The 20,906-nt window shown below is 42.7% G+C and overlaps 1 protein-coding gene across 3 annotated transcripts; it reads left to right on the top strand.

Annotated features, from left to right (window-relative positions):
• The first annotated feature begins 1,719 nt into the window (after positions 1-1,719).
• LOC310782616 (uncharacterized protein) lies at positions 1,720-20,648 on the top strand. 3 transcript variants are annotated; one of them, XM_083643300.1, is made up of 11 exons: positions 1,720-1,819; positions 3,703-3,901; positions 4,373-4,445; positions 5,112-5,152; positions 5,449-5,619; positions 10,314-10,508; positions 11,225-11,344; positions 12,420-12,494; positions 14,161-14,253; positions 15,977-16,072; positions 18,729-20,648. In XM_083643300.1, exons 2-11 carry the CDS (start codon positions 3,713-3,715, stop codon positions 20,001-20,003), a joined length of 2,328 nt encoding a protein of 775 aa, XP_083499426.1. In that variant the 5' UTR covers positions 1,720-1,819; positions 3,703-3,712; the 3' UTR covers positions 20,004-20,648. The 3 variants fall into 3 exon arrangements, with proteins under 3 accessions (XP_083499426.1, XP_083499424.1, XP_083499425.1); XM_083643298.1 differs by having other exon boundaries at positions 5,067-5,152; XM_083643299.1 differs by lacking the exon at positions 12,420-12,494 and adding an exon at positions 12,283-12,357 and having other exon boundaries at positions 5,067-5,152.
• Positions 20,649-20,906: the final 258 nt, after the last annotated feature.

Below are 20,906 nucleotides of genomic sequence, written 5' to 3'. Positions count from 1 at the left end.
CGCGTGCTTGCGTGCGTGTGTGTGTGTGTGTGTGTGTGTGTGTGTGTGTGCTGGCTAATTTTAACCTGAGATATAATAGCAGTGGCAGCAGGCATGTTGCAACAGAGCTGTGCAGGATAAAGAGCCACATAATTGATAGGCACACACACACACACACACACACACCCACACACACACACACACACACACAGTGGCGCTGGAAGTACTTTTAGGTAGGGGGTGCTGTAAAGAAGGGACTCTCGGTGGACTCTCGCCGCGAAGAAAATCTGACGTTTTTTGGACTTTCATCCATATTTAGAAGAATATTTAATTTTAAATTAACATTAGGATTATCTACTGTTGTGATGTCATTATTCAGTATCTTCTCCTTTTCTCACTCACTTTCATGTAAGCACCTGCTCTCCCTTTAGTCGTTTTACACTACAACAGACAGCAACACAGGCATAAACACTGAACTTATTATTATTATTATGGAAAACCAGATTATGATGAAAATCAAACAATTTTGAAGAGAGATCGTATGAAATAAGATTAGAGCTGGGAAGCACAAACTGTTTTTGAATGCATTTTGTTGGTGGTATAAACACAAGACAGATAAATCCAACAATTTCGAAAATCCCATTTCTTGCCACCAGGGGGTGCTGCAGCACCCTCAGCACCCACCTTCCAGCTCCCTTGCACACACACACACGCACACACACACACACACACACACACACACACACACACACACACACACACACACAACACACCATGTGCCTCCAAACACAACTGTCTTTTAAGTGTCTTTTTCTGTTTTATGCTTTTCATGTATGGGTAACACACCATATTACTAACCACGTGTAAATAATCTAGATATTTTTCTCCATAGCCTAAAGAAGATAAAATTAAGGTCAAATCAATATTTTGTTGAGTCCCTCAACCATGTCTAGCCGTGGCTGATGATGGACGGTGACAGTGGCTGATACATCCCCAAATTGAGTAGAAAGTGCGTGAGGCTTTTTGCCATGCACTCTAGTCTGCGTGCTTAGAGACCTGCAGCTGCAGAAGGGAAATCCAGTGTGAGCTCGTACACCAGGTTGTACGGTAAAACAAGCATCAACCAGCTGGAGGCTGAACCTCCACAGACCAGGAAGGAGCTTGCTTTTTTTTCTTCTTTTTTTAATTATCGCTGATTCCCTACTTTAGTCAGGGGTTACTGTAAAAGCAGCACATAACACTGTAACTTTTATTTTGGAGGCGGTGGCAGGAAGTTAAACATTCTGCTGTACAGTATCTTTTATTGTTGTTGTTGCTTGGGCCTAAATGTAAGTCTATCAAATAGATGCAGCAGTAATGAAAGGTGGTCTCACTGTAGTTTAATCTGTGCAGCCTAATTGACATCTGTTTCATTTCTCAATTTAAGCTGGATGGAAAAAGGGAGCTTCATCAAAATGATAACAATTAATGTAAAAAAAAACTGCAAAAAACACTATTTGTATTTAGTTAGCCTATATAGCATATTTGTACTTTTTCTGATTAAAAAAGTCGATTTGAGAATTAAATAAACCAATTTCATTAGCCTACTTTTATTGTGAAAAGGCAGAGCGGAAGTCATGCTCGTGCTCTGGCTGGCTGACTTGACAGCAGTGATGTTTCCACCGCCTGGCTGCATCAGAACCGATCGCAAATCTAAATGTTTTAAGGTCGGATCAATGTGATTGATCGTTTGACCAGCCGATGGCTTACAGTACAAGCCCATATGAATGCAGTGAAGCGATCCTGCAGTAGCGTTATGTTGCGGGCAGCAAAGGAGAGGCAGGAGGAGACCAGATGTCCTGTGAGTTGACGTTTCATGCCCATCCCTATAAATTATTATTATCGGCTATTTCTATCCTATTCCCATAGGATGTATAGTGTTTATGATACCCTGTAGTGCGTTTACAGTGACCATACTGTACTTTTCTCCATCTCATTTTGTATCATAACAAGCTATATCTATTCATAGCTAATAGCCTACTTTTGTTGTAACAGTCTCCTCGTATTTTGTAGGCTCATTAATGTTCTTTGTAAGATATTTTAATATTAATAACATAATTGTGTTGCTAAAATATAATAATAATAATAATAATATGTGCACTGCGTCAGTTTAGCACATATTGGCTATTGGATTTAATCAGGATTCATAATTCTTCAACCTCCTTTCATCATACAGGAGGTAGCCTATAGGATGTGGCTCTCATACTTGATCTATGAAGTAGTAGGCTTTTTTAAACTAATATTATGTAGGCTACTTACAAATAGAGGCATGCAAATAGAGCATGCACATGCTCAGTGAATTAATGCCAGCTCAACCCAACACCTTAAAGGGATACTCCACTTTTTTGGAAGTTTAGCTCATTTGCCACCCCCCCCCCCCCCCCCCCCCCCCCCCCCACATAACCAAGATACACCATGCCTTACCGGCACTGTCCGCTCAGTTTACAGTGAGCTACAGTCGTTATGTTAGTAATTATCACCATAGAATGGAGGCTAATGGTACAGCTGTTAAAATCTGCACATAATCTGTCTTTTTGGAAGGAAAAGAGGTCGGCGGGCATGTTTGGACAGTAGTGCCGGCTCCCTCTTTTCCTTCCAAAAAGACCAATTATGTGCATTTTGGATTAATATTTCATCGTGTGGTGAGTACCGGAAGCACAACATGTATACAAAATACCAACTATTGGCAGCTGCAGTCTCAAAATGTTATTGTGTGTGTGTGTGTGTGTGTGTGTGTGTGTGTGTGTGTGTGTGTGTGTGTGTGTGTGTGTGTGTGTGTGTGTGACGTGTGTGTGTGTGTGTGTGTGTGTGTGTGTGTGTGTGTGTGTGTGTGTGTGGGTGGAGGGGGGGGGGGGGGGGGCGTCACAGGGGTTTGGAGGCTTATGTCCTCCTACATTTAAACCCAGGTCCCATTAGTAAGACGACAGGCATGTTGACAGGCAGCCGGTGACACACTGCTGGGTTCTGTCCTTATTTTCCATCCAGCACACACACACACGCACGCACATGTACGTACGCACGCACGCACGCACACGCACGCACACGCACACACACACACACACACACACACACACACACACACTATTCACATTCTATTCAGCTCACTTTACAGCATGGACATGTGGACTTATCATACCATATATAAATATGGACGTAGTCACCCTGACATCACCCATTGGTTTGTCGACTCCCGGTTGTGAAGCCTAGCATTTGCCATTCTGACCGTCGCCATCTTGAATATTTGGAGCACTTCCGTTAGCCTTCATTACATTACATTACATTACATTACGTCATTTGGCATATTATCCAAAGCGACTTACAATAACACATTTTTGTCAACAATAGAGAAATCAACTATGCAACACAATCTATGACAACTACCACTTTTGAAGGAATAGAGTGGTAAAGTTTTTTTTTCATTCATTTAGTCACAACCGGAGTTTGCCCCTTGATTCCATCATTTTTGCTGCTACAGCAACCACATTTCTCATGGGCATCAATGAAGTTGAATTTGTACCTTACAGAAAGTGGCGGTTTGTATATGAATGTGTTAATTTTCGGTCAGTGAAGAAACCCAGACTAGTGAATGTGTGGTGAAAACAGACTGAAGGACTAGCTAAATGATGTGTGGTGAAAACAGACTGAAGCTAAATGTTGACGTTGTGTCTCTGGGGTCCCATGCAGGCTACAGAGGATGGAGACGGTGAAAGCAGCTGAGGTGCTCGTAGTGCCGCCCCAGGCCTCCTGCCCAGACGAGGGTCAGGCCCCGCCCCCCAGCCAGGCCCCGCCCCCCGGCCCCTCTGACCGCATGGAGGAGCTGGGCAGGCGGCTGGAGGATGTGATCAGCACCTACGGCTCTGCAGCCAGCCTGCTGGACACACAGGTAGGAGGGAGTAAGGCAGAAGACGACAGGATCTGTTAAAGGTGAACTTCACCAAAAAACAATGCAGATTTATTTTGCACATGATAGACACATATTTCCCCTCTTACCTGTAGTGCTATTTATGCATCTACGTCGTTTTCATTGCAAGTTTTGGACATATCGAGCATAGAGATGTCTGCCTTGTCTCCAATACAACTGGACGGGACTTGGCTCGTGGTGCTCAAAGGACCAAAAATGCATTTGAAAAACTCAACAGTAATGTCTCTTTCCAGAAATCATAACCCGGTTACTCAAGATACAGACCGTGTTGTGAGCAGACTCGTGTAGGAACTATTTTCTTTCTTTGTGTTGGGGTTTCAGTGGTCCTCTCGTGGTCGGAAAATCACCTATTGCAGCTTTAAAAAAGGGTAAAAAAAAGTTGTGACTGTACGTGTGTGTCAATAAAGTTTTGTGTTGTTTTGAATGGGTCAGACCGTGGTGGACGCAGAGGCGGAGAAGATGGAGGAGGAAGCAGGAGATGACATCGCCGTTACCAAGGAGACAGGTGAGGCGGGGAGGATGCTAAGAGTCTCAGGCAACATTACTGATCATACGTCTCTTACTCTACATGCATACTAATCATTGAAGTCAGTACTAAAGTCGTAATGAGAGTGAGCAGAACACAGCTGGATTTCTCTTCAATGTTTTTCTATTTATGTTTGATCTAAATATGTTTGATGTTTTATTGACAAAGCAAACAACACAGTGCAGAATGATGATTAAACCAATCACTGCAAACCCGCTTATTAGAGAAATGTGTTTCTTCAAACCATGAAAATGTTGAAATTTAAATTTAGCCTCAGGCTGATTTCTCTCTCTCTCTCTCTCTCTCTCTCTCTCTCTGTCTCTCTATCTTTCTTTCTCTTTCTCTCTCTCTCTCTCTCTCTGTCTCTCTCTCTCCCTCTGTCTCTCTCTTTCTCTCTCTCTCTATCTCCCCCCCTCTCTCTCTATCTCTCTCTCTCCCTCTCTCTCTCTCTTTCTCTCTATCTCCCCCCTCTCTCTCTCTATCTCTCTCTCTCTCTCTCTCTCTCTCTCTCTATCTCCCCCCCTCTCTCTCCTCTCTCTCTCTCTCTCTCTCTCTCTCTCTCCCCTCTCTCTCTCTCGCTCTCTCTCTCTCTCGCTCCAGAGGTTTCTGTCATCATGCAGAGTTTGAACAAGCTTTCTTCCCCAGATGAGAAGATGGAAGCTCTGGTCAGGAAATACGCTGACGTGGTGAGAGCCTGAGCCGCTCAATCTACCATCCAAATCAATAGAAGACATTCAAGATCAAAAACAAACTGAAATATTTACAATATGGAAAAATATAATTATAAGTGAAATGATGAAGTGTGTGTGTGCTGTGTGTGTGTGTGTGTGTGTGTGTGTGTGTGTGTGTGTGTGTGTGTGTGTGTGTGTGTGTGTGTGTGTGTGTGCATGTGCGTGCCTGCGTGCGTGTTTGTGTGCATGCGTGTGCGTACGTGCGTGTTTGTGTGCATGCGTGTGTGTGTGTGTGTGTGTGTGTTTTGCAGGCCACCTTGTGGCGTTGTGATGAGAGGAAGCTGTGTGCTCTGCAGCAGAAGCTGTCCGGGCTGCTGAGGGAGAAGGAGCAGCTGCAGGCAGAGCAGCGGCGTGGCATCGTGGCCCGCAGCCACCTGGAGGCGCTGTGCAGAGAGCTGCACACACACAACAACACACTCAAGGTACATGGGGGAGGCTGTGCAGAGAGCTGCACACACAACAACAACACACTCAAGGTACATGGGGGAGGCTGTGCAGAGAGCTGCACACACACAACAACACACTCAAGGTACATGGGGGAGGCTGTGCATAGAGCTGCACACACAACAACAACAACAACACACTTAAGTCACATATTGAATAGATGTCTGCTATGTGGGGTCTATCCAAAACTGTGGAAGGAGGGGAAAATAATTCCATTGGTTAAGGATAATAAGTTACCTTTCAGTGGGCCAAATAGCAGACCTATAAGTATACTTCCCGCACTTAGCAAGGTGATGGAGAAGATTATTCATGGTCAGATTCAAGAGTATTTCAACAAAAACAGCTTGACTACCAAATATCAACATGCATACAGAAAGGGTTACTCGACTTGTTCAGCACTGATGCAAATGACTGATGATTGGTTGAGGGCGATTGATGACTCCAAAATAGCTGGGGCAGTTATGTTGGATTTTAGTGCTGCATTTGATTTGAGAAAGGAAAATCCCGCACACTGACTTCACTTCAGACTTTTATTAGCAACGTTTCGGTCACAACAAGACCTTCATCTGGCAAAAGTGCTGCATTTGATGTTATTGATCACGATATTTTAATTGAAAAGCTCAAATGTTATGGTTTTAGTACATCTGCAACTTCATTGGTGATGAGCTATCTTTCTTTCAGAACCCAAAAGTTTTTTTACAATGGCAGCCTATCAAATTGTAGTGGTCTAATGTGTGGTTTACCTCAAGGAAGTTGCCTAGGACCACTTTTGTTTTCAATTTTCATTAATGATTTGCCCACTGCTGTTAATAACGAAGGTATAACATTGTACGCTGATGATTCTACCGTTTACTGTGCAGCAACCTCATGCAATGAATTAAATCAAGTCTTGTCGAGCAAGCTGAATATAGTATGTGACTGGATCAAAACAAATAAATTAGCTTTGAATATATCTAAAACGAAAGGTATTGGGCCCTATTCTCCCACAAGCCTTCGGCGCTAAAACGGGCCTTAAACGCAAAAAAACGTGCCTTGCGCCTGTTTTGGGACGATATCAATATGGCTTTACGCTGCCAAATGCGCTTTAGGCCGAATGGGCGTGGCGCAGTCCCAGAATGGGCCAAAGTGGGCGTGTCGGCCTTAAATACCGGCGTACTGCTATCTTCGCACCTGCCGTAAATTTAGCGCTTTGCGCCTTTGAAAACCAGGCCTATTCAGTGCGCCAGTGCACTTGTGCCTCTCCCCTGTCACCCTTCTCTGTCTCTCTCTGAAACCAGGCCTATTCAGTGCGCCAGTGCTCTTCTGCCTCTGAGTCACCCTTCTCTCTCTCTCTCTGACTCCCTCGCTCAAACAGACACAACACATAGCAGCACCCAGCTTCCCATAGGAAATAGCAGTTGTAAGTTTACTGCCTGTGAATGTCCACTCCCAGCATGCAATTGGGTCCTCCATTTCGCTACTAAATAGCAACCAAATGAGCCGAAATAGATATAAAAGGTAGATCAAAAATAATGTGTAATGGTAAGACAACCTGCAATTGTAGAACATTTCAATATTGGACCAAATAAAACATCGAAATGAAACACCACCCTATGTGAAACATATATGTCCTCTTGAGCCTATATATACCCTTTGTGGGTTTAACGTGATTTAGATAAGTGACAGCGGAACGCGCTTCTGTGATGTGCTATACTGTGATGTCCGCTCCAATAACTTGGCCCTACTTGACATTTAGTTTTACAATAAAAACACATTTATGCAATGACTTTACATAATGTAGGGTATATTTATGTGCATCATTCTACCTGCAGCAGGGGAGAGAAAACGATATCTTTCTGGACAAACTTTCACCAATCTAATAGGCTATATTTTTCGAGCTGATGCGTTTAGTACATTATTTTCACTTTGATCTTGCTATAGTGTAGCGTATTTACATGCTTGCAGTATTGAAACTGCAGTTAGATTGGTTTGAGAAGCATAATAATATGGAATAATAGCCTATAATGCAGACAGAAGACAGACTGGATGAAGGGAGGGGGGGGGGGCAGAGCGTTTGGCTTTCGTCTGGTTTTGCGGGATCACTGGAATTGGAGCTAAAAAGGCAAGCGTGCGATTCGTTTATTGCAGTTATCCAATGAGCATGACGGTGCATAATTTTACGCTTAAAAGGCGTGGTTGTAATGGTTGAGGCTGCGTCTAGCGCCAGCACGACGATATCAAGTGCGCTTGTCCACGCCCACTGATTTGAGCTGCGCCAGGCGTTCGGCCTAGAAACAGCGCCGATGCAACGATAGGGACCATTGTCTTTGGGTCACATCATAAATTGGCTTCTAAACCTAAATAAAACTGGAGCTGTCTATATCTGGTGAACCCATACAACAGGTTGACAAAGCTAAATTGCTTGGCGTAGTCCTTGAAAGTCACCTATCATGGACCGAGCACATTGACACAATTGTTAAAAAAATGGGCCGAGGCATTGCAGTCACAAGAAAGTGTTCTCCTTATGTACCATCACACATGCTGAGTCAAGTCTCCAAGTCGTTAATTTTGTGCCACCTGGACTATTGTTCAACTGTATGGTCATCTGCATCCAAAACAAATCTTGCAAAATTGCAAGTCGCACAAAATAGAGCTGCTAGGCTTGTTTTGTGCTGCTCTATTAGAACCAGTACTGAAAGATTGCATTCCAGTCTCTCTTGGCTCACAGTTGAGCAAAGGATTTCCTTACGCATGGCTACATTTTTCAGCTGCACCATCAACTCTATGAGGCCAACATTTTTATTTGATCAGATATTTTATTATAATAATATGCATCATTTCAACACTAGATATGCCAGAAATGGTTGTATTGTGCTACCAAGCCCAAGGACAAACTCTTTAAAAAAAACTGTTATCTACAGAGCAATAACAATCTGGAATAATTTACCTCCTAATATCCGCTTGATAAAAAATAAATCCTCCTTTAAAAAGAACATGCAAAGGCACCTATTGGAATGAAGACGATAGACTGAACAGTTTGAGGTCAAACAGTTCTTGTCTTTTTTTCTTTGTTTCTTTTATGATTACACATGTCCCACTCTTTTAACTCACATTTATATGTCATGTAATTTCATGTGTATTTTTGTATCAATATGAATGTAGTTTTTTTCAATATTTTTTGTATTATGATGTAATTTTTGTCATGTGACTTCTTTACATGTTGTGGACCCCAGGAAGACTAGCTGATGCCATGGCGTCAGCTAATGGGGATCCTTTAAATAAACAAATAAACAAATAAACACTCATGGGGGTACAGGGGGGAGGGGGGACCCTAGAGGAACCCATGGACAGTATTGCCTTTGCATCCTTATTAGTGGTGGAAGTCACCATTTGCCTCCAAAGCATGATGTTCCTAATCCTAGAGAAAATGATGTACAGCCTGAGGGCCTGTGTCCACCTAGCGTCTTTTCATCAGCTCCGGCGTCTTTTTTCAGTTGTTTCCAATGGGGGGAGAGCGTATGCGGTCGCACACGGACGTGCGGAAGTGCGCTGCGCCCAGCGTCTATTTTCAGAGCGCTCAGTCGTTTTTGTGCGCCCGACTCCCAGCGCTCCCAGCTGAGAATATTTTAACTTTTCAGAAAGATGCTGGTGTCGGGTGCTGCTTTAATGGCAACTTAATCATGGAGAAACTATCGCAACAGAGATAGAAAGGCTCAATTGTGCAAGCAGATTGGCTAGACACTTGATATTTCTGGTGAGTGTTGAGCTAAATCACAGTATGTGTGTTGATTGCTAATGTTAGCTGTCAGCTATCAAGCTACTACCGCACTGAACTAACGTTAGTTTCACACTGCTTCCTTGTATATTGTGCGCTGGGATCAGCGCTCCTCAGCGCACTCCCAGCGTTTAACAGTCGGAAAAAGACGCTAGGTGGACACAGGCCCTAAGGGGGTCATCTGAAAAATGTTAGTCTCTTTGGGGTCCTATGATTATTTACATAATTAAAGACCCAATATGTAAGTATTTGACCTTAATATAACAGCTTCTAAATCATTTTGATGGTATAATGCTGCCTCTATCATTCCCACTCTGCACCCAGTTTCTGCATGCCTATGTAACTTTGGTGCAGCAGAACGGAGCATTGAAAATACCTGGATGTAACTCCATTTCCTGCTGCAGCTCCTTCATATTAAAAGCTTTCCTCTGACAAACTCATGGGACGCTTTTATTGTGAAACTTGTATAGGGAGTGAAATGTGTTCGCTCTGAGTGTATCGCTCTGAGTTAGCAATATTGATTAGCGGCACTATTCTTGAATAAAACAAGTCGACAAAACAACATTTGTGGATATTTTGAGCGATTTCTTTCCAGTGAATCACTTATAAACACAGGTTAGCAAGGTAGAGTGCAAGCATAAATAGTACAATAGTGCTGATATCTGAATGTATAAACAGCAAAGTATCATAGTTAGCATACTGTAATTACCACTTGTGGCAACAGAGGCCGCTGTTGCTGCTGCTCAGCAGAAAGTTACATGTTGGGGCTATAAATTAGAGATACTACATGGCAAATGAAGTACTCACCATTGATGCACACTCTGTCATTCTTCTCCCCTTTTCTTTTATCCTCCCTGCCTCCTTGTCCTGCCTCCTTGTCCTGCCTCCTGGTCCTGCCTCCTGGTCCTGGCTCTCCAGGAGGAGACGCTGCAGCGCTGCAGGGAGGATGAGGAGAAGAGGAAGGAGATCTCCAATCACTTCCAGCTGACACTGACCGACATCCAGGCTCAGATCGAGCAGCACAACCTCCGCAACACCAAGCTGTGCCAGGAGAACGCCAACCTGGCCGACAAGCTGGAGAACCTCATGACCCAGTATGAGCGCAAGGAGGAGGTGAGACTTCATTGTCCCAAATGGGAAATGTAGTTTGCAGCAAGGTATAATGCAATACATTCTCACAATTAGAGTTTGAAACTGCCGATAACTATGGAAGCTGAGAACGTCCATGCTTGCAATTATTTTTTAATGGCATTATCTCGAGATCACAAGTTAATTATTTTGTTATCTCGAGATAACAGGTTAATTCATCTTGAGAGAAGAAAAGGCAGAGGAATGATTTCAGTGTCATCTCTAAGAGAAAGAGACAATGCAATTTCTACCTTGACTGAAGTACAATCTGATGCATTGATCAATAATGGGTATGATTCCTTGATCTGACCGTTTCAGCTTAAATCAGTTGCTACAGTTGTCAAGACGCCATCTCTGCATGCTGTCATGGCACTCCTGATCTCTGATAAGCATTATAAGTAATTAGAGGAAACAACATTTTGTTGTTGATAACAAGGCTCATGCACCATGATCTTGAGATTATGGCATAAAAAAAAAAATTGCAATCAACGACCATTCTTGGCTTCCGTACATACCTTATTTTGTGGCGATATTCCAAATCTTAAAACCACTTTCATGGCAGAAAATTCCAACACAGTGATCATCAATTTGACAATTATTGAACATGTTATTTTTACATAATGTAAGCGTAATATAATTCATATCAGAGATATCAGGTCCAGCCTGGTCAGCTCTGTTAAAGGCATCTTTGTTCTCTGCAGAGTCTGGAGAAGATCAACCACCACCGTGACCTGCAGCAGAAACTGGCCGAAGCCAAGCTGGAGCAAGCCAACGCCCAGCTGACTGAGGCTGGGGAGAAACACAAGAGGGAGAAGGAATACGTGAGTACAAAAATACATATCACGGTTTGAGAAAGAAATGGCAACTACTCCAAATAAATTACTTACAGATGTATTGTTACACCTGCAGTGTAGTGCACTGAAAGCACAACATAGGACTGGTTAAAAAAGGTTTCTTTTAATCGGTCTACAATAATGGTGCACTGTAACATGCACCTATGATATTTTAAAGCAAGGATAGAGATATCCAGCATTTGAAAAAAGTGAGAGCTACTCTGACAAGTTGATTAATGCCACCAAATTAAAAACAATTGTGACACTTTTTTAAAGGTTAATCGGTAAGTTAAAAACCTTGTTGAAACCAATGAACTAAAAATTAAGAGACCGGATCCTGTACATTTTAGAGGAACTTGATGATGTATTTAAAGTGATGTTTTTGTTTTTGTTTTTGTTTTTGTTTTTGTTTTTGTTTTTTTCTTTTCTTTTCTTTTCTTTTCTTTTCTTTTCTTTTCTTTTCTTTTCTTTTTTTATACCAAAATAGATATGCCATTTTGGAAATGTCCTCTGTAAAATTCACTCTAAGGTTGACATTTTATTGCAGTTATATAATTTTTATTGCAGTTATCATGATGATACCAGTTTCTATTAGATTTACAAATTTTGTATTTATCACCATTCCTGATCAACTTGTGAAAAGTGCGATATTGTTGTTATTATTCAATCAATGATTTATTTTCAATTCATTATTTCCATGGCTATAAAGAATAATTGATACTATTGGCATTACTTTTGATATAATTATACAGTATGTCTTGTACAGTATTACCACTATATATAATTCATGTTATTATTATAGCAGTAGCAGAATTAGTATTAGTGGCAGTAGAAGCACCAGTAGCAGTGTCATTATTAATCCGTTTGTATCTGTCCTTGATGTGTGTTTGTATCAACGCTGCTTCTGTACTGTCTCTGTTGCCTAGTTGCTTAGGGAGGCTATTGACAAAACAAAGAAATGCGTCGCTATGAAGGAGCAGGAGCTGGACATGAAGAAGAAGGTAATGAAACTGTTTCTTTCTGTCTTTGACGGCGCCGTGTGTCTCTGTTCTGTTCTAACCAGTTACTGGTACAGGCTGCAGAGTGGAAACTACAGACTCAGCAGCTCAGAGAGCATGGGACTATCATGCAGGCACAGGTGAATATTAACTTGCAAACTAACATGCTGGCAAAAAGGAGGTGAACACCATCTCTCACGTGTTCACGGCAGTAGGACGCACTGCAGGCTCAGTGAATACTGTTGTAGAACTTGCCATGCTTACAGAGAGAACAGCGAACGCACTCTTCTCCATGCATTCTGGCCTGTAACATGGACGAATGTAACCAGCTGTAAAAGTGCAAAAATATTATTTTTACTGTCCCATAGCACAAAATATATAAATGCATATATACTATATCTGCAGAGGTTGATGACGATTACTGAGATGCTGAGATTTCTAGTTTTCAAAACCCACTGCATCAGAGACTTTTACAGTGAGGAGGAGATCAGCTCTATCAATGTTGTTGCAATTGCTACTGGTTGCCAACAGAGGGTGATAGAGGTCATACTTACTTCATGCCCCAAAACAGTGTACACAGTTATCATTTCACAGCTAATATGGTGCAGGCTGCTCTGTCTTGTACTAAAGAGGATTGGGGCCACGTGAAAAATGTGAAATTTGAGTTCTGAGATTAATGTCAGTATTCTGAGAATAAAGTCAGAAATCGGAGTTTAAACTCACAACTCAATACATTTTTCAGGTCTTAATCGTATGTTGATTTACAAACTAACAGGCTGACAAAAATAATTTTTTTTACAGGTTCATAGCTAGTAGGATGTATTCTGCCATGTAACATGGATGAATGTTCACTACCATGCTGACAAAAACAACAGTGATATAACAGAAATCTAACATCGCACAGGTCACATGGTCCATGCATTTCCACTGACCTTTACAATACCATTGTGAGCACAGCGTTTTAGCAGTTGTAGCACGTTAGCGCATGTTAGCGCTGACCCACACAGGACCACTGTGTGGTCATACAGGTTCATATCTCAAAATAAGAACCAAACTATACAAGGATGGTTCTTAATTAATGACTGATATGATTTCATCACTTGGAAGCCCGGTGATTATTCCATACATGATGTTTTCCCAGATCTCCTCACAGCTAAATCATTCCACAAAATACTGCCAAAAATGATTCCCTGTTCTACTTACAACCATATGGCTGTATGTTTTTCAGGAATAACTTGCATAATGAGGAACCACTATCGACACTACCGACAATAAAATCTGGATGTAACTAGCGCTAAATACATAATGTAATAACATTATGCAAATGTGATGGCTGCCAAGAGATGATGATCAGACTGAAGCTAAAACTCACCCTCATAATCAAAGAGGGAATGTTAGGTTAAGAACTTGTAGTCTTTCTCTAATTTAGATTTAGATCCAGTCAACAAAAACAGTATTTGTACTTGACTAATGTTCATTTTGGGCAGGTTGTGGAGTGATTTACATTCGCAAATTTCTCAATGAGGAAGCTGTTACCATGACGATGTGAAAACACCCTGTAGTGGTTGAGACCAAGACAAGTCTGAGTCAAAACAGGCGGGGGACCAAAAGACGTCAGAAAGGTTTTGGATGCTGTACAGGACACTGCTTCAGTCTTGCCAACCTTTAGCAGGCTAGCAGCTAATAGCAGCATTTGGCTGGTGGCTGCAGTTAAATTTGACTGTCTGTCTGTCTGTCTATCTGTCTGTCTGTCTTTCTGTCTGTCTGTAGTTCCGTCTAACCATCTGTATTCCTGTCTGTCCACAGTTGACCCTCTACTCTCAGAAGTTTGATGAGTTTCAGGAGACACTGGCCAAGAGCAATGACATCTATGTCAACTTCAAACAGGAGATGGATAAGGTAGGTGGTCACCACTGATATGCGATGTACTGATATATAAATATGGCATCCAGGCACATGCATTAACTGGCTGTCTTGCAGTCTGTCTACATGTCTGTCAGCTGTTTTACTATAGACTATAGTATAGTCACTATATACGCTACTATACGCTTTTGTCATTTAAGCCGTTTTCTTGGCCAGATCAACAGGCTGTGTCATTTTGAACACATCCATGTTTCTACCATCAGACAACAACACACATTAGCAGGAGAAAAACAGTGTACCGACGCCAGGATGAAATGACTGAGGGTGCAGTTATAACTGGGGAGGGGGCTGATCTTTTTTTTTATTATAGTAAAACAGGTTATATACCCGCCATGCCTATTTCTGCACTTTTTAACCATGCAATAGCCTCTGAAAAGCTAAATAACTACACAAGAAACTAAAGACTATACTGTTTCAAAATCAAATAAAAGATTTATTTCACAGCAGTGGTGAAATGAAGGCAGTATTAAACCTGAGTGTCCTTGCACAACGCAAAATGTGGGGAACTGTCTGAACACTCTGAGTCTGAACATAGGTCTATGCAAAAAACATAGAATGATGGTTAGTTGACTACAAAAATCAACAAAAACTAAACAAAATAATAGCCAACCAGCCATAGCCATGCCAGGGTCATTAAATAGCCTAAATACATATTAAGTGATCAGATCGCGTTGTCTGCTCATAGTGGGTGCAGCTCTCTCTCTCTCTCTCTCTCTCGCTCTCTCTCTCTCTCTCTCTCTCTCTCTCTCTCTCATTGACATGACGTCACTGTAAATTTCACTTCTCCGTGGTTTCCATTCTGTGGATTGCTACAATGGAGAAAAAAATAGCCTAGAATTAGGGCCGAAAGTTCAATTCACCACGAAAAGCAGACTGTTTGAACCAAAGTGATGTGTGTCTGTTTATAATGGCCGGCCAAATGCAGCCGGTATCGTTCCAAAATTCTGGCCTTATAGAATATTTACCAACCCAGCCAAAATGTAGCTATTGAAAAAAGATCGATTTAATCATTTTTTACATACATAACATATTTTTTAGCAAACAAAATTTTCATTTGAAAATCATTTTTGTTGACGTTTATTTCAAAATAATTATCTATGCACTGCACTGTCTGTGCTTGTAGTGCAAAGGGAGTGAGGAGAGCCTCACCGCTCGTTAATTAATTCGGTTCAGGTTTGAATTTAGTTCAGAAATAACATTTAAACAGCAATAAAACACACAAAAACAAAGGCTATGATGCAATCATCCAAGAAATGTCTTTTGTCGATATAAGGGCGGCCCAACCTCTCAGGAGTAGCAGGAGCTTGAGGAGCTTTTCTGTCGTCTTTCTGGCCTCGGCTGAAGTAGCCTACTTGCACCATCATTACGTTTAACTATTACGTTTCACCAAACACTCCACATAGGCCTATATATGAGGTTCAAATCTAATAAATACATCCCTGACACCTTGTGACAACCAAAGCACAGCAAATAGCGCTTCCCTGCTAATTCTGAAACAACAGAGCTATGTTTATAGGGGGTAGGCCCTACATTAACTTAAACTGATCAAATTTAAAGTGAGGGGGCAGCAAATTGAACTGAGGGTGCAAAGCCCCCTGTCGCCCCCTCGTGGCGCCGAGCCCGCTGTACTGTACGTTAAGAAGGGATTTCAGGTGGAGTCGGTGCAGCCTTTTTAACGGTCACCATGTCTCTCCTGTAGATGACACAGAAGATGAAGAAATTGGAGAAAGAGTCCAATGTGTGGAAGACGAGGTTCGAGAGCTGCAACAAGGCTCTGGCTCATATGATTGAAGAGGTACGGCTTGGCTGTGTACAGTAGGTGTAATACACACAGTACTGTGCTATACTGTACTGTAGGTGCACAGTGCACACTGTAAATACACACAGTACTGTACTGTAGGTGCACAGTACACACTGTAAATACACACAGTAGTGTACTGTAGGTGCACAGTGCACACTGTAAATACACACAGTACTGTACTGTAGGTGCACAGTGCACACTGTAAATACACACAGTACTGTACTGTAGGTGCACAGTACACACTGTAAATACATACAGTACTGTACTGTAGGTGCACAGTGCACACTGTAAATACACACAGTACTGTACTGTAGGTGCACAGTACACACTGTAAATACACACAGTACTGTACTGTAGGTGCACAGTGCACACTGTAAATACACACAGTACTGTACTGTAGGTGCACAGTGCACACTGTAAATACACACAGTACTGTACTGTAGGTGCACAGTGCACACTGTAAATACACACAGTACTGTACTGTAGGTGCACAGTGCACACTGTAAATACACACAGTACTGTACTGTAGGTGCACAGTACACATTGTAAATACACACAGTACTGTACTGTAGGTGCACAGTACACACTGTACATACACACAGTACTGTACTGTAGGTGCACAGTGCACACTGTAAATACACACAGTACTGTACTGTAGGTGCACAGTGCACACTGTAAATACACACAGTACTGTACTGTAGGTGCACAGTGCACACTGTAAATAAACACAGTACTGTACTGTAGGTGCACAGTACACACTGTAAATACACACAGTACTGTACTGTAGGTGCACAGTACACACTGTAAATACACACAGTACTGTACTGTAGGTGCACAGTGCACACTGTGAATACACACAGTACTGTACTGTAGGTGCACAGTGCACACTGTGAATACACACAGTACTGTACTGTAGGTGCACAGTGCACACTGTAAATACACACTTTACTGTACTGTAGGTGCACAGTACACACTGTAAATACACACAGTACTGTACTGTAGGTGCACAGTGAACACTGTAAATACACACAGTACTGTACTGTAGGTGCACAGTGCACACTGTAAATACACACTTTACTGTACTGTAGGTGCACAGTACACACTGTAAATACACACAATACTGTACTGTAGGTGCACAGTGCACACTGTAAATACACACAGTACTGTACTGTAGGTGCACAGTGCACAATGTAAATACACACAGTACTGTACTGTAGGTGCACAGTGCACACTGTAAATACACACAGTACTGTACTCTAGGTGCACAGTGCACACTGTAAATACACACAGTACTGTACTGTAGGTGCATAGTGCACACTGTAAATACACACAGTACTGTACTGTAGGTGCACAGTGCACACTGTAAATACACACAGTACTGTACTGTACTGTACTGTACTGTAGGTGCACAGTACACACTGTAAATATACACAGTACTGTGCACAGTGCACACTGTAAAACACAGTACTGTACTGTAGGTGCACAGTACACACTGTAAATACACACAGTAGTGTACTGTACTGTAGGTGCACAGTACACACTGTAAATACACACAGTAGTGTACTGTACTGTAGGTGCCCAGTACACACTGTAAATACACACAGTAGTGTACTGTACTGTAGGTGCACAGTACACACTGTAAATACACACAGTAGTGTACTGTACTGTAGGTGCACAGTGCACACTGTAAATACAGACAGTACTGTACTGTAGGTGCACAGTGCACACTGTAAATACACACAGTAGTGTACTGTACTGTAGGTGCACAGTGCACACTGTAAATACACACAGTAGTGTACTGTAGGTGCACAGTGCACACTGTAAATACACACAGTAGTGTACTGTACTGTAGGTGCACAGTGCACACTGTAAATACACACAGTAGTGCACTGTACTGTAGGTGCACAGTGCACACTGTAAATACACACAGTAGTGTACTGTACTGTAGGTGCACAGTGCACACTGTAAATACACACAGTAGTGTACTGTATTGTACTGTAGGTGCACAGTGCACACTGTAAATACACACAGAAGTGTACTGTACTGTACTGTAGGTGCACAGTGCACACTGTAAATACACACTGTACTGTACTGTAGGTGCACAGTGCACACTGCAAATAAATATTGGTCTAATCAATGTAAAGAATAGATGATTGTGGTTGCGTCTTCTGAAGATGTTTTGGATGTACAGTAATTCAACCAAAGATCTGTTTGGTTTTCCCCTACATTTACCTTTTCCTTTACTGTCACATTCAAGCTAGATTTCTACATAAGGGGCGTTTGTAGTAAAACCACCAGACACTGCCAACAAACATAATGGAAAATAGTTTTTATAAATAGTTTTTCTTTTTATAATTTATTTTTTTCTGCTTTTGTGTCAAATGGATGGGGTTTGTCACATAGGACAGTACATGTAGTGGCAGAAAAGTATTTACAACTTCCATGACATTGGCCTGCATTGTCCTGATGTGGTAACCTCCATATCCATCTGATCTAAAAGAAGGTTAGAAAAAGCGATGAGAATTACGGACTGTACAAATGCACGTTAGCCTAGATCTGGTTTCTGCATTCACCTCATTCTCATCATATTTCACATTCTTTGTTTCTCACTTTCTTGCTCCACATTCTGGTCTCCTCCCTCCTCCTCCAGAGGGCCGAGAAAGACAAAGAGTTTGAGCTGTTCGTGTTGAAGATTCAGAAGCTGGAGCATCTGTGCCGCTCCCTGCAGGACGAGAGGAAAGGTCTCTACGAAAAGATTAAGGAAGTCCGCTTTTACAACTCCGGTCTCTCGTCAAAACCCGCCACCGATGCCCCAGCCCAGGAAGAGGCCGCTGTCCCTGAAGCCGCTGCCGCATCTTCTGTCCTAACCCTGGAGGAGCTCCAGGAGCTCCAAGAGATCCAGAAGAAGGACCCGGTGCTGACGGAGGACATGGCCCGACTGAGGGCAGAGCAAGCCAGGCTGCAGGAGTTTGCCGCCTCCTTGCTGGCCCCCTCCGCCGACAACGACGACGATGAAGATGATGATGATGTAGACGCTGAAGAAGATGGAGTGGCCTCAGCGTTCATCCAGTTCAGACCCCAAACTCAGGTCACAGTAAAGCCTTCACAGGCGGCTCCAGTTCCTCAGCAGGTGGAGGCCAAGCAAGCTGTAGAGGTAGAGTCAATGTCAGTAGAACCAGTTCTCCCAGAACCAGTGAAAGTAGAGGAGGTCCAGAAGCCAGCTGGAGCCATGCCAGTGGCACCGACACATGAAGAGAAGACCCAGCTGCCCTCCGAACCACTACCAGAGCAAAAGAAAGTTGAGAGCAGTCAACCGACAGACCCAAAACCAGAAGCAGAAGAGGGTGAGGTAATGTCTGAGTCAGTACAGACACCAGAGCCAAAGAAGGTCGAGACCAGTCATGCAAAAGACCCAGAATCACAAGCTGCAGAGAGCGAGACCGAGCTGGTTAGTGAGGCGCAGCAGCCCAAACCAGTGGAACCAGTGCAAGATGAGAGGCTTCAGCAGCAGCCTTCTGAATCAGTACCGACACCAGAGCCAAAGAAGGTCGAGACCAGTCAACCAAAAGACCCAGAATCAGAAGCTGCAGAGAGCAAGGCAGTGGCACTGACCGAGGTTAGTGAGGCGCAGCAGCCCAAACCAGTGGCACCAGTGCAAGATGAGGAGCAGATGCTTGAACCAGAACCGACACCAAAGCAAGCACCAACTGTGTCAGAGTCGGCCACGCCCTCTGATAGCAGCGCCATGCCCAAAACAACAGCGTCCAAAGCAACAGCGTCTAAAACGACTGCGTCCAAAACAACAGCGCCCAAAGCAACAGCGTCTAAAACAACAGCGCCCAAAGCAACAGCGCCCTCCACTGGTGACTCCTCCAAGAAGCAGGCATCAAAGAAGAAGAAGAAGAACGCCAAGAAAGCGAGCTAAGCTTTAGGCCGGGCATGGAGTGTGTGTGTGTGTGTGTGTGTGTGTGTGTGTGTGTGTGTGTGTGTGTGTTTGTGTGTGTGTGTGTGCGTGCGTGCGTGTGTGTGTCTGTGTGTGCGTGTGTGCGTGTGTGTGTGTGTGTGCGTGTGCGTGTGCGTGTGTGTGTGTGTGTGTGTGTGTGTGTGTGTGTGTGTGTGTGAAATCATACCTTGTGCCTTTTGTAAGGGTTAAAAGCTTGGTTTGTCTCAGCTGGTGCAACTGGAGCGGTGCTTTTGTCAAGTGTCAACACCAGGTGAAGACAGACAGATAAACCAACTGTATTTTACAGTTTTCAAATACTACAAAGGCGTAAATGACCAGTTAGAATGATCTAACTGAGAAAACAAAAGACGTAACAAGATTGAGAATGTCTAAATGAGTGATAGATAAAAGACGATAGTCGTCTTTAAAGCCAGTGAATAATCTTTATAGCCAGAAATATTTAGCTTTAGCAAAAGAGCCACATGATGAATAGGTTTTCCCTTATGCAGAAAAGAAAGAAATGCATTAAAAGAATTCATGGTTGGCATTTAGACCAATCAAAATGCTGTGTCTCCCCCCGCCATGCTGTGTCTCCCCCCACCCCCACCAGAAATCTCAATGCACTGCTACAACTTCAATAAAATTGATTTCTTTTTTGACAAAGCTTTTCTGCCCTCTGTTCTGTTTTTTTTGCCTTTTGTGTCTGAAACTTTGTGCCAATTTCTTTTTTTAGTTCTTTGTCTCTTTGTCTTTCACACACACACACACACACACACACACACACAGACACACAGCCCGGGTGACAGCAACACTAAAGTGGGCTAATATTGTATCCATACATTATATATAGTATCCATACATTATATATATATACATAATACTGTA

Source organism: Poromitra crassiceps (assembly GCF_964638095.1).
Source record: "Poromitra crassiceps genome assembly, chromosome: 9".
NCBI classification, from domain to species: Eukaryota; Metazoa; Chordata; class Actinopteri; order Beryciformes; family Melamphaidae; genus Poromitra; species Poromitra crassiceps.
Note: the sequence above shows the minus strand (reverse complement) of the source record. Positions and strands in the feature narration are given on the sequence as shown.